Source organism: Montipora capricornis, chromosome 10, assembly GCF_036669925.1.
Source record: "Montipora capricornis isolate CH-2021 chromosome 10, ASM3666992v2, whole genome shotgun sequence".
NCBI lineage: Eukaryota > Metazoa > Cnidaria > Anthozoa > Scleractinia > Acroporidae > Montipora > Montipora capricornis.
In genome coordinates, this window is record NC_090892.1 from 16,036,126 (window position 1) to 16,048,625 (window position 12,500).

General features: G+C 40.4%; 2 protein-coding genes across 2 annotated transcripts in view; both read left to right on the forward strand.

Moving 5' to 3' along the window:
- Positions 1-2,830, forward strand: part of LOC138019376 (MOB kinase activator 3B-like) — a 13,377-nt gene extending 10,547 nt beyond the window's left edge. The window contains exons 8-9 of the mRNA XM_068866144.1: positions 832-918; positions 2,475-2,830. Of these exons, the coding sequence (XP_068722245.1) occupies positions 832-918; positions 2,475-2,504 (117 nt within the window). The 3' untranslated portion in view covers positions 2,505-2,830. The remainder of the gene's footprint in view (positions 1-831; positions 919-2,474) is intronic.
- Positions 2,831-9,415: 6,585 nt separating this feature from the next.
- LOC138019378 (alpha-1,6-mannosylglycoprotein 6-beta-N-acetylglucosaminyltransferase A-like) overlaps positions 9,416-12,500 on the forward strand; it is a 62,483-nt gene continuing 59,398 nt past the window's right edge. Inside the window, exon 1 of the mRNA XM_068866146.1 lies at positions 9,416-9,775. Within this exon, the coding sequence (XP_068722247.1) occupies positions 9,646-9,775 (130 nt within the window). The 5' untranslated portion in view covers positions 9,416-9,645. The remainder of the gene's footprint in view (positions 9,776-12,500) is intronic.

Genomic DNA, 12,500 nt, shown 5'->3' on the forward strand with positions numbered 1-12,500 from the left:
GTTGTTAGATAAAGATTATTCTGTTGCCAGAAATGCCATGATGTTTGGCAAAGTATGCAGGGAAGTAACAAGTTACAGTACTTTTTATTTGTTAAGTTAGATTAAATTAATTTTCTTAGCATAGTGGATTTTAAGTACACACTGTACATGTGTCCTCTTACATGCACCTTGTCTGAGTAGTGTTGTGTTCAGGCATGCAAGAACAGTGTCCTGTGAGAGAATACAACATGCATCACATCTCCACTAAAGAGTTTGTAGGCACACTTGCTAAGTTACAGTAGATGCGTTTGATATCCCAAGCAAAAACAGATGATTGCAGGTAGTTAAGCTGACTTCTACAACTATCAGTTAATGACATTTTCGGTCAAAAATCTGACAGTTGAAAACCATTTATACCACATACATGTAGTTGATGGAATTCCCAGACCATAGGTGCTGGGCTACTTTATACTGTTCTGTAGTACGGAAGCTTGTGTCATAGAGGAACTCTAGCCATGCGATAACTTGGATATCCCTAGCAACAAATTAATGACTTCAAGCAGTTCTTACGTGTACCTAAGCATTTTGTGCAAAAATCTGAGAGTTTCGCATAAAATGGAAGAAGCCATTCAGTATTATTTTCTTGTTTGGAATTACTGGAGCCTAGATGTCATATCCTTAAATATCTGATAAACTCTGGAATATCCATGGTCGAGTTTGGCTCCTATAGAAAAACCAAATTGGTGTTAAAAGTTTCATGTATAATCATGAAATTTCCCCTCTTTTGCATGATTCCCCACTATTGGTTCTTGGGAGTTAAAGCATGTTTGTTCTTTTCTTTTCTTTTCATAGGAGGCGCATGTCAACCAATGTTACAAGCATTTTTATTACTTTGTAACCGAGCACAATCTCGTAGAAGCCAAAGAGCTCGAGCCTTTGGTAAGTTACCATTCATCATCACACTGGTTGCACCAGTATGTTGGTCGGCATGACATGTCATCCACCGAAACCACTTGTTTTCTTTGGCGACTCAAGAGTGCAAAAAATGGGGTTCACGCTCACTCGCTCGCTTGTGTCACCCACCTTTCTCTTTGGTTTGACATCGGATTCCTCAAACATGCCACTTGTGCGAGCCTTGATCCTCTGTAGTAAATCCACGTTGATTCCTTTACCAGTAGTTTTTTATTTTTTCCTTTTCGAGGTAGGCTCGCAAAGCGTGCAAAGCAATTTGTCTTGTGGTCTTTCTAAAGCAAATCGGTTTGTCAAAAAGAAATCCCGTTTCCGTCAATGCAAGGGCAAAGAAGCATAATCATACACTGTGAGAAAGAAAGGTGGTCAAAATTGTTGTGTCCTTTGACGAGTTTGTTTATTCTCTCACACGTAGACACGTCTCCTCTTGCTCTATTTTTGCGAACTTATGCAAATCGCCTGAGGAAAACAAGAACCCAAACTCGTTTCACATCTGTCAACAAAAACAGGTTCGTGTCATCATTTGCGGTCAAGTCGAGTCTTGACATGCATGTATGACTTGTGCTTTCTCTATCCACTGCCGCTTCTTTCCTTCTCGTTTTTTTTTAATTTTATTTTTTATTTTATATATATATATTTTTTTAAATCCATGCTCTACCCAGTGGAATAGGCCATTTCCGAGTTCTGGACTGCTTCATCTTCAAAGCGAGTCTAAGTGCAAAGTTTTTGTTATGAAAATTAGTTTCATTCATATGTAAAGTAGAACTAATTACCATCACAAAAACTTAGCACTTTGACTCGCTTTGAAGAGGAGGCAGACTTGAACTCGGAAATGGCCCATTGATGCAGCATATACTGTACGGTATAAAATGCTTCGAAAGTCTTCATGTATTTTATAATAATAATTTTCCATTATAAAAAGTTTCATCCAGTGTGGAAAGTTGGCTCTGATACACATACATACAAATTCCCGAACGTTCTCTGTGAATCTGTAATGTAAAATGACTAAATCTCGTTTAGGGGTCATATTGTATGTAGTAGTGCCCATTTAGGCTTACGTGCGTGGCGTGTTTTTGGAAAATCTCCTGCCAGACCCGGTAGGAAGGTGGGTGACACGTGCAAGCGAGCTTGAACTCTTTTACCTGCGCGTGAGGCCACGAGGCCTTGAGGGAGTCGAACACTAAGAGAGCAGGAGGCAATCTCGTTCCCAGGGTCTCCATTGTCGTTAAGCAAGATACCCAGGGAACGAGGTTGAGCAGGGGAAGAAAGGAAACGCCTTGAAATATCTTGGCATCCTGGATGTGCTCTTTTAGTGTAAATCCTCTTCTTTATTCTAGCTGACTACGATGATTCTTGCATTAAAAACATGGGATTATTTTCATGGACCCTGACGCTTCAAGCTAGGATGATTGACTGTGCAAAATAAGAAGGCGAAGATACATGTAATAATCCTATTATTTTCCGTCCTTTGTGTGAACGAATGCAAAAGTTATTCTTTAATGTGTGCCTTTTCTTGTTTTCCTCAGAGAGAAATGAGCCAGAAGTTATGCTGGTAACAAAGAAGAACTCGTTTGGTTTTAAGGGTTAGCGCAGCAGCTGCCGTAAGCAAACTATTGTTTGTTTGCTATTGAACAGCCTTCATTTTAAGTCTAAGACCTCTTTCCTTTAGTCTTTTGTTTTCGGTTTGGATACCAAGCCAGTCGAATTTAATCTTACGAGGGCTGCTGCATCGCCCGTTTTGACTATTAAATTCATTAAATTGTAAATAGTTTCGTTAGCCTCAATGGTACTGTGAGTTCATTAAGTGTTTCAACTATTTAAATCAAAAAGATCATGACGTACTCTTCATTAATTATCAATTGAAGAATAGTTTCTCAATTTATATGCATGCATATTTTCATATCTAATCTTTTACAAATTTTTACGCATGTTTATAACAAAAATAGAGTTTATTGTAAAAGAATTGCTGCTAAAGAAACTCAAAATGCTGAACGATTTTGACAATAAGGCCAGTGAGGAATTATAAACAACAATTTATTTTTCTGATTTTTGAGGCCAAAGCGCACCAAAGCGCACCTAGCCATTACAGAAGCCCTGGCGATAAGTCGCTGCGACACGTCGCGGGGACAAGTCCCCGCAACAATTCGCCTTGTGTGACACGGTTAATTTTGTGAAAATCATTGTCGCTGCGGCAAAATTTTATTGCCGCGATCAGTCGCACGAATTCAGACCAGTCTAATCGCAGCGGCAAAATTAGCGAAAGCAGCGTTGTCGCACCGTGTGTACACTTCTAGTGACAAGTCGCTGCGACAAAGTATAAATGAACCAACGAGAGAGCGTCATATGGTCAGCCATATTGAATTAGAAAACTAGTTCACATTCCCTCTTATACGATATCACTGCGTGTGTACCGAACAGGGGGCGTGTCGCAGCGATTTGTTTTGCAGTTAGTACACATGGAGCAACTTGTCGCCGAGACCTGTCGCTGCGCCTTGTCGCTTATTGTGTCCCGGCCTTAACCCAGAAGTGTCGATCTCTCTTATTTGGCCTTGGCCCATCAGTTTACAGTATTATTTAAATATAGGATACGTCTCCCTCCAAATTATGGCCAATCAGGTTAGACCTGGCGACAATAAGGCCTCTGATTGGTCTGTAACAAAATTGCTGCACGAGGGGATTGCTCGTGCTTAATGCAAAATCATGGATCGTGCAAGGAACACAATACCACCACGTTTTTTTCCCGCCAAAATCTAGCAGTAGCCGTCGCTTATTTCCCTTTCGTAAACGGTCGGTGCCATGCTTAGTAGCCATGCCTTGTGGAGTAAAATAGACCCGAGGTGGTTGAATTTTAGACCGAATCAGCTAAAATTAAACCAGGTCGGGAAATTAAACCTAAATTAAGCGAGCTGACTCCCCAGCTGTGGATCGCGCACCATTCGACGCACGGAGAGCTTGTGTGCAGGCTACTCTATTTTACCGTATTTACTCGATGAAACGCCGCGGTGTTTATTAACTTTTGAGCATCTCCGATTCGGCGTTTATTTCAAAATCATGTTTCTTAAATCACTGTCAGCATTTTCATTAACGGTAGATAGTTTATAAATGCTATTTAAAACAAAGATGCTTAAATTTCCTGAGAAAGGCCGGAAAAATTGTTGGCCTTAACAACGCAACTGTACGTTGCGAAAATTCTGAAGAAAGAGCTGCAAGGTATCGCCACTTCGAAGTTAAAAACATCTTCATAAAAGGAAAATAAATTTCCAAGGCTGGCTTAGATTACCGAGTTGTAACGTGTATTTGTTTTTTTTCTTATAATCCTCGAATAAACGTCGCATTCTCCTGATTGGGTGCGGCCTTCATTCGAGGATGGCGTTTATTTGTACTTTTCCTTCCGTCTGCGGCGTTTATTCGAGGGCGTTGTTTGAGCGAGTAAATACGGCATATAAAATGGTTAAATTATAAACGTTTTGAAGTCTTGGCCCAGAAACTCCTCAGTGTAGTGGTGAGTGACGTACGCTGGTAATCCAATAACCTGGCTTCGTTACGTAATTTGGACATATATATATTTTCTTATTTGGAAAAAAACTCTGAATTGTCGAAAATGGATACGACCGTTTACGAAAGGGAAATACGGTGTAACCGTCCTAAAAATATATAAATACCGAAAACTGATGGGCCGTATTCCACCGCAGGCTTGATGTCATGACCTGTTGGTCTTTCCGGTTATCACCCTGTCTGTGTTGGTAGGTTAAAAAAAGAACAGGCAACAAATAAATTTCATAGCACTTTCAAATGGCATTTAAGGTTTTGCCGTCATAATCACGATAATACCTTTCTCTTTCAAAGTACGTCAGTTTGATTCTTTGAATTGGGCCTTTTAATATTTAATAAGAACAAAACACAAACAGCGATTACAAACATTTGCTTGAACTATGTAAATTTTTATCAGAAGTGATAACATTTTCTGTAACTGAATACACCTTTTGCTGTTCATAAAGCAAAAAATAAACTGGCAACAGTTACAGATCAATAGTGCGACACTGGTTTCATTTACACCAAACACAAGGGTGTAGCTAAGGGGGTCCTGGGGTGCCCGTCACCTCTCCTCCCCCCTCCCCCCCCCCCTCCCCCCCACTCTTTGTAAACCTTTAAGCAAACAACCTACAAATATTCAGGTGGCGAAAACGCCACAATCTGGTGAGTACCCTCTGTTTAACACAGTGTGACCCCCCCCCCCCCCTCCCCTTTGAAAAGTCCTAGCTAAGCCCCTGAAACGTCATTCGTTTACAAAAAATACGAAGTTGATTATTGCAGAAATGAAGGCACATTCCAAGCAAATAATTATGCAAAGATGCTAATCCTTGTCTTTTGCTTTTGCTACAATCGTTCATGGGTGTTTCTTTCGCGTAAATGAATGATGCTTGGTGTAAAAGAAATTGGTCTAACTACTGGCGCAAATAAAATTTTATTTTCTGCTCATGAACGCCGAAAAGTGTAATAGACCTGTTTCATAACATATGTCAATAGGCCTTTGCAGCCTCGCTACGACGAGCAAATTTCAAAGGAATATTTGTTTTAGGGCAGTACATGTATGTGTAATTAACGTAAATAAAAATGTGAAGGTGGTTGCCATTTATGAAAGTGGTCTATGTTGTAACTTACGAAACGTTAAATGAAATGATTGTGTATTTGAATTGCGGGTTAGACGAATGAGAGAAGTGACCCCTTGTCTCTTACAGACGCCTGAAAAATTCAGGCGGTCCCAACGGGACTCGAACCCAAACTTTAGTTATCCAGCTGGTTCCGGAGGTCGCTTCTCTCATTCGTCTATACCCCGCACTGCAAACATACATTCATTTTATTCATCGAGTACTTCACGGAAACAAAATGAGCCCAACAAATTGACCTGCTCTCAAGCTCAGTTCGTTGAGCATTGTACCGACTTCGCAGAGGTCATGGACTCGAGTCCCGTTGGTGCCACCTGAATTTTTTAAGTGTCTGTAAGAGACAATTGCTTAAAGTGAACGATACTCAAATATTTTTCTTCTCTAGTGTAAAGCAAACATATGTGCCGTGCAACTATGTAAACTTGGCAGAACAAGCAGTAATTTGGACGCACGACCGTGATGTGAGAGGTATGGGTCTATTCTCGATTTTACGTCACAAACTGCGTTGCATTCCTGTTTTAAAGAAATTTTGCATTGGAAATCAGTTTGTGACTAAAATTCGAGAATAGACCCATGCCTCTCACGTCAAGGCCGTGGGTCCAAATTACTGCTAGTTTTGATAACTTTGCCCGTCTTGCTCGGCAGATAAAAAGCGACATTTCGAGGTACGAATGGTAAAATATGTTTGCTTTTGGTGGGGAGATTAATATTGTTGCCGAAAGATAGTTCAGTTTGAGTTTAGGTGCACTTTAAATTGTCCAGCTGGGTGCGGGGGTTGCTTCTTTCATTCTTACGAAACGTTAAGTCGGTAAAAAGTTCTGCAGCTCAAGCAAATGTTTGGTTCAAAAAATATTTGGACAACGATAACCTGCTATCTTTCACTGAATTCAAGGAACGCGTGTGAACCCAAAAAGAATTTTAGCCTCAATTTTTACCAGAATATGTACTTTTGCCAAAATAAGGAGGGGGGGAACCGGGGCCCCCGGTCCCCTCCCCTAGATCCGCCACTGATTGTACTCTTTGTTTTCCCTCCAAAATTTTGCATGAGTATTGTTTCCAGTTCCTATTGGGACCTACAATATGGTCCCAAGAGAAACTGGAAACAATGTTTATGCCAAACGTTGGAGGGGAAACAAAGAGTATCACGGCAGCCTTGCAGCCATTCATAGGTTAGGTCACTGAGCTGCCCAGGATGGTCATTTCTCTGGCTACCGCGTTGTCAAGTGTAAACTACAGAGGAAAGCTTTAACGACAGTAACGCTTCGAACGTCCTTCGAAAATAAATGAACTTTCGGTTAATTCTTAATTAATGCGTGAAGGTGCCCCAAGAGTTACTCTCGAATGAACGAGCTTAGAGATATTCAATGAAGGTTTGCGACTGCAGCGCCACCAAAGACGTCACGAAAAATCGAGAGTTGACGTTTTCCGAACTTTCTCGTGATTGCTACAGTTTCTTCAACTGCTACGAAACAAGTCAAACTCCTCACTTCCAGAAAGAGTTCCTGAGAGCGGTGTTAACAATAACACTTGAAAATCCAACTTTACGGTGGTGTGCTCTCGTATTTCGTAGAACTTCAGATATGGTTATTTTTAAGTTGCATTTTTATAGAACGATAAAGTTATCTTAGGGTAAGTTACATGCAAACGTCCGCGAAGAACCATTATTTTGCTTCTTAATAAATGCCATTATTCGGTTGCGTTTTCGTTGACGTGGCCCCCGGGAAAGATAAAATGTTAGAAAATTTTTGTACCATCTATTCAAGGATCCGCTCGTGATACCAAGAATTTGCTGCCAAATAAAACAGAAACAAACGGTCACGTCATCCCATACAGCATTTCGTTTCGGCACGTCACACCGTCTGTAACATCTCCTTTCATTGGCTCTTTTTATTAACAAAAGATAGTATCGGCCTTCCGATTGGCTCGAACCGAGTGTCTATTGCATTATACTATCAAATTAAGTTCGATCGATATCCCCGGGTTAAATTTCAGCTTTTTTTGCGTTCAGACACAAATCGCACTCAAGCTTGTAAAGCGCATACGCGAAGACAACCAAATTCACCTTTTATAGCGTATGCGCGATGTTTAAGCCAACTTGCTAGGTGGCATTGAACAAAAATAGCGTCGTTAAGGTGATTCCTTAGTAATAGAAGTTGTCGTAAGATTTTCTTTAAACTTTTCTCGATTGTTCCCTACATTATGGTGGCTCGAAATGTGCAATTAAATAAATAGGTCACCAAGCTCGTTTGCGAGATATAACTTGCTCAAGTTACTCATTTAATCATTGCGACTTCATCTATCAAGGACAAGTTTGTTCTATCGGTTCAGGCTAGGTTTTGCAGGAACAGGAAGCACAGCTTTGACGTAATTCTTGAAATAACAAAACAGGTGAATTGTATTGCTCAAAAGGAATAATTTAATGTTTGTTCTATGGCACAGGCACACGTCTTGAAAAGGCACTGAATACAAATATTCCTCGGGTGCGTGATCTCGAGGAGACAATTTTGTGTCCATGAGTGATGGATACGAATCCTTTTTTTCCTGTAACTTTTTTTTCTGACGTAAATTTTTTAATTTTTTTACAGCACAAAGTGGATGAGTAAGAGAATAAAATTATGCCAAACAAAAGATAGGTCACCAACCTCGTTTAGGAGGAAACAGAAAGCAAACCAAGCTCGACCCCTCGACAACACGTCTCCCCGATAGCAAGGCTTCACTTTCACTGTTGGACTGAAATGTTCCTTAGCATCATCAAAGCTATCACTCGACTCTTTGTTTTGCGAGAGTCTAAAAGGTTTCTTGTTTTGCTCTTTACTGCTGTGCTCTGAAAACGGCCATTATTCTTTCTAGCGAGGTTTCCGGCACGAAAGGTCGCCATTTTGAAATGTTTTTAATTTGGCCACGTTCGATATATCAATATTCACACTTGGCTACGAGTCTTTATGGTTAAATTCAAACATTGTTTAGTTTAGAAATATCCGTTGAGACTTGTGAGACAAAGAAAACAGAACTGAGCCGTGAAATTTGACCATAAAGCCTCTTAGCCATGCCTTAATACGAACGTGGCCTACGCTGTGTTATGCGCAGAACAGGATGCACAGTGCAATACTAGGGAATCACCTTAAAAAGACTGCACAATTAAAACAAATTGATCCAATACTTATTGGTACAACTATTGATGTATTTACCGGTTATGCTTCTCTATATAATTTAATAATGTCTAACTATTCAGTTTTTAATTTTCTTTACTTAATATTGAAACAACCTAGCGTGAAGCTACCGCCGCATCGTCAGCGCTTCGCATCTTCGACAACTAAAACATCGTAGTTGATTTTATAGGTTTCAACGAGGTGTTAATCAATGTGAAAATCCCCAGAATCAACCCATGCATGAAGACAAAAAACTATTATTGAAGAATTCGTTTCTGGACCCTCAAGACAGAACAGTTAGGGTTTCATAATTTCTCGAAAATTATATCGATCGGTATTGTGTAAACTGTGAAACAATAACAAGGGATTACTATTTTTAGGTTCCCACTGCTTCAAGATAAAACCGATGAAACCGAGGGCCAGCAGGCGCCCGACTAAAGCCCTTCAACTATACTTTTTTGTCATGAAAACAAAAAAGTGCCGGAAAAGTCACCTTGGTGCTGGCAGATCTGTGTCATATTTGCTTACTGATTAGCAATCAGGAGATTGATTGATCTAGGGAGTGGTTTTTTTTCCCTAAAGTGGGACGGATTGCATCATTAAATTTCAGGGTTGCACATTGCATGTTAATTCTTGTCCGCTGGCTCGATCACATGATTCAGTGGTTCGTGTTATTTTCACTTGGAGAATCTATATCGCTTCATTCCGTTACTGTCATATTGGCATTGATCGAATTAAGTGTGCTTTGCTCCGCTCACATTACTAGTCAATGGTTCCTTCGAGTATCGCTAATAACCTCGGCTGGCCACAATTCAGGTCATGATTTTGCAGAGGACGAAGGAAACCTTTTTCACAACATGCGTGGCTGACCAGGAAGCAGTATGAAGCGATCGACGTGTGCTTGGTTTGCATGCTTCACTCTTCTACTTCAGTGTTATTTTCTAGTTCTTGTTCAGCGACGTCAACAATTTGCTCATGTGAGGCTCCTTCAAGAAACGAAAACCAAAAGAGGTGAGTGGTGTTAAAATTGTCCAAATTCTTATCAGCTGTAACGTCGAGCAATTCTAATTGCTTATTCATGGATGTCCGCAAAAAGGGTATATTGGCCTATTTAAAATGTCGAACTAAAAACAAAGACAAGGGCGAAGAATAAGTATCAGGGCGTCTAATTTGAAAAGATTCAGCTCTGCAGGTTAAATTAACAATGAATCGGTTCGACTCCATAGCATCCCCTTTCGAGCTGTACGGCTGTAGCTCGACCCAGTGGTCTTAGTTTCAAATGACGTGTTATTGTCGTCGGTGCCAAACTGAATTCACAAATCATTTTCACATATTAATTGCTATTATTTTGAAATGATTTTAAATTTTGTTTCAATTCACTGAGGACTTACATTGTTACCACCGTGGGGTAACTAAATTCACTTTTAAAATACGCCACAGTCTATGCGCGATAACCAGGGAGCTTAACAAGGACGTAGCTACGAGAAGTCCACAAAACAATAACAAAACAAACTTCGGAGTGAAATTAGGGTTTTGCCGAAAAAGTAAGAACCCTGCTTCATATTGGATTATTTCTGTCCTGTTAGCTCTAGATATCAGGCAACTTCTCAAAGGAACGAGACAAGTTAAAATGAGAGAATTGTCACGCTTTTATGATAAGCAGGAGCCTGCCGTTTTCCCGGTCTTTCTGTAGGTACCGTAAAGCATTGTGTTTTTGGTCACTTGGGATTAGTCTTTTTGGAATTATTTTGTTTTCTGTCTTTTGTTTCTTTTGTTTTACGTAATTTCTGCTCCGGTACCTGAAGAAGCTGCCTTTCTTGTTTGCCGTTTGCTGTAAACGTCATGCGTAAACTGCCCCTACGCTTGCTCAGTCGCTTGTATCCACTGGTTTTTTACGTATTTGTGACCCATAGTTCTTTGGCTTTTGCTTGTGGAGTTTGATCTGAGTTAGATCAAACATGTTTTAACCATTTGGCCACTCACTTCAACATCAGAATGTCTGGTCACCAAACAATGTTTGACGTTGTTTAAATGCCAAACATTTCCCGTTTGTCCAGGCCCTAATGAGCAAAAGCAAAAGCTCAGCACGCCCCGCACGTCCGTTTTACATTTGTGTTCATTTCTAGGCCGTCCTCGTCCTGACAACGATTCGAATTGACCAAATTCGAGGTTGGCCGTGTTTTCACGACAGCCGTTATCTCGCTTAACATTCTTGAAAGTGGTTTGTTTGCAGACTTCGTTAAGCGACTTAAAAATGATACTTGTTTTCACGGGTAAGATTAAATGAGGACTGAGGACAGAGCACATGCCAATACAATAATAAAAATAATAAAAATAGCACGCCTGTTGTATTTCCAATTTGAATAACCGCAAGCGACTCCTCATTGGCCGAAAGTAATTGCCGACTCGCTTAAGCTACCTGGTTTCGTGGCTTCAATAGACCTTATTGGAGTTGAGCCTGCAGGCACATTTTCTTTTGTTTAAAACTACATGCAAACGAGGCTTAAGGGTCAAATCGATATAAAATGACCCCTTAGCCTCGTTTATGTGGCAAAACCGCTGATAACTCCGATAAGGGCCATTTAATGAGAATTCTACTGAAAATTGCCGATTCGCTTAACTTTGAGCGAGTTAGAAAAGCAACTGTTTTTACGCGATTTCCGGTTGTCACTCGCTAAGCGTCCTGAAAAACCGCACGTGAGAACACGGCCGTTGTGTGGTGGGCGTGAGCATTACAACGACATGATTTACATAACAAAAGCAATGGGGCTTGCATCAAAGCAAGGTCGACTCCAGCCTCGCTTTTATTTAAAGGCCTGGTAACTGCGCAGAACTGTAAAATGGTCTATTTCCTCTCTAAATATCCATATATACCGTTCCCACAAATCTTATTCCTGGAAGGTTGACACTCGCTTTCCATGCCGAACGACTTTGAGTAATTGCAAAATGATTACAGTAACGGGAAATACCGGGTAATACTTTTAGAAAACGTTCTCGTAACAGTAGTCGGCATCGCCTTGCTTGTTCCCTGCTACAACGGCTGGAAATTGCCGGCTCGTGCGTAAAGTCGCAGACATGATTGCCTCTTTAGGTTATGGCCACACAAACTTTGTGTCGTGAACCATCTGACTTTGTTGCTCACCGATTTTAAACACGTCGGTCAGTTGTCAAAGTTGGAAAAAACTTTTATTTATACGTCAAAGGTCATTTGTTTCTACAGATATTTCAGTGTTGACGTTTTCATGAGATATTGCAAAGTAGGCCACATTGTAACTCTCGCAGCCTGAATTAACTTTTAAGATGCTTTGTAAAAGACAATGAATTTTTCAAAACCAGCCATAGCAGACCAATTAGGAAGAACTTAAGACAGGTCGATACCAGGTGGCAATGTGATATGATTATGCATTTCCAGTAGAGTAGTTTTAACAGCGTAACAATGAACTTGTTTTTCCATATTGAAGCATAATTATTCCATTGGATTCACCGTACAAGAGCTAGTGAAAAAGGAGGTCTGAATGAAATGATCAAACTATGTACGAAGGAGATAAGAACATTTTAGACATCCCATCAGTTCTACAAGGCTTGCTTTCGCAACCAATTTCATACCAATATCTTTTCCTCTTTACTTAACTAAGCACACTTTCAGTTGAAAATGTCACACGGACTGCGGACTACGAACAACAGTCAACGGCCACGGACTGGGTATAAAATACGGACTAAAGCCCCGTGTAAACGT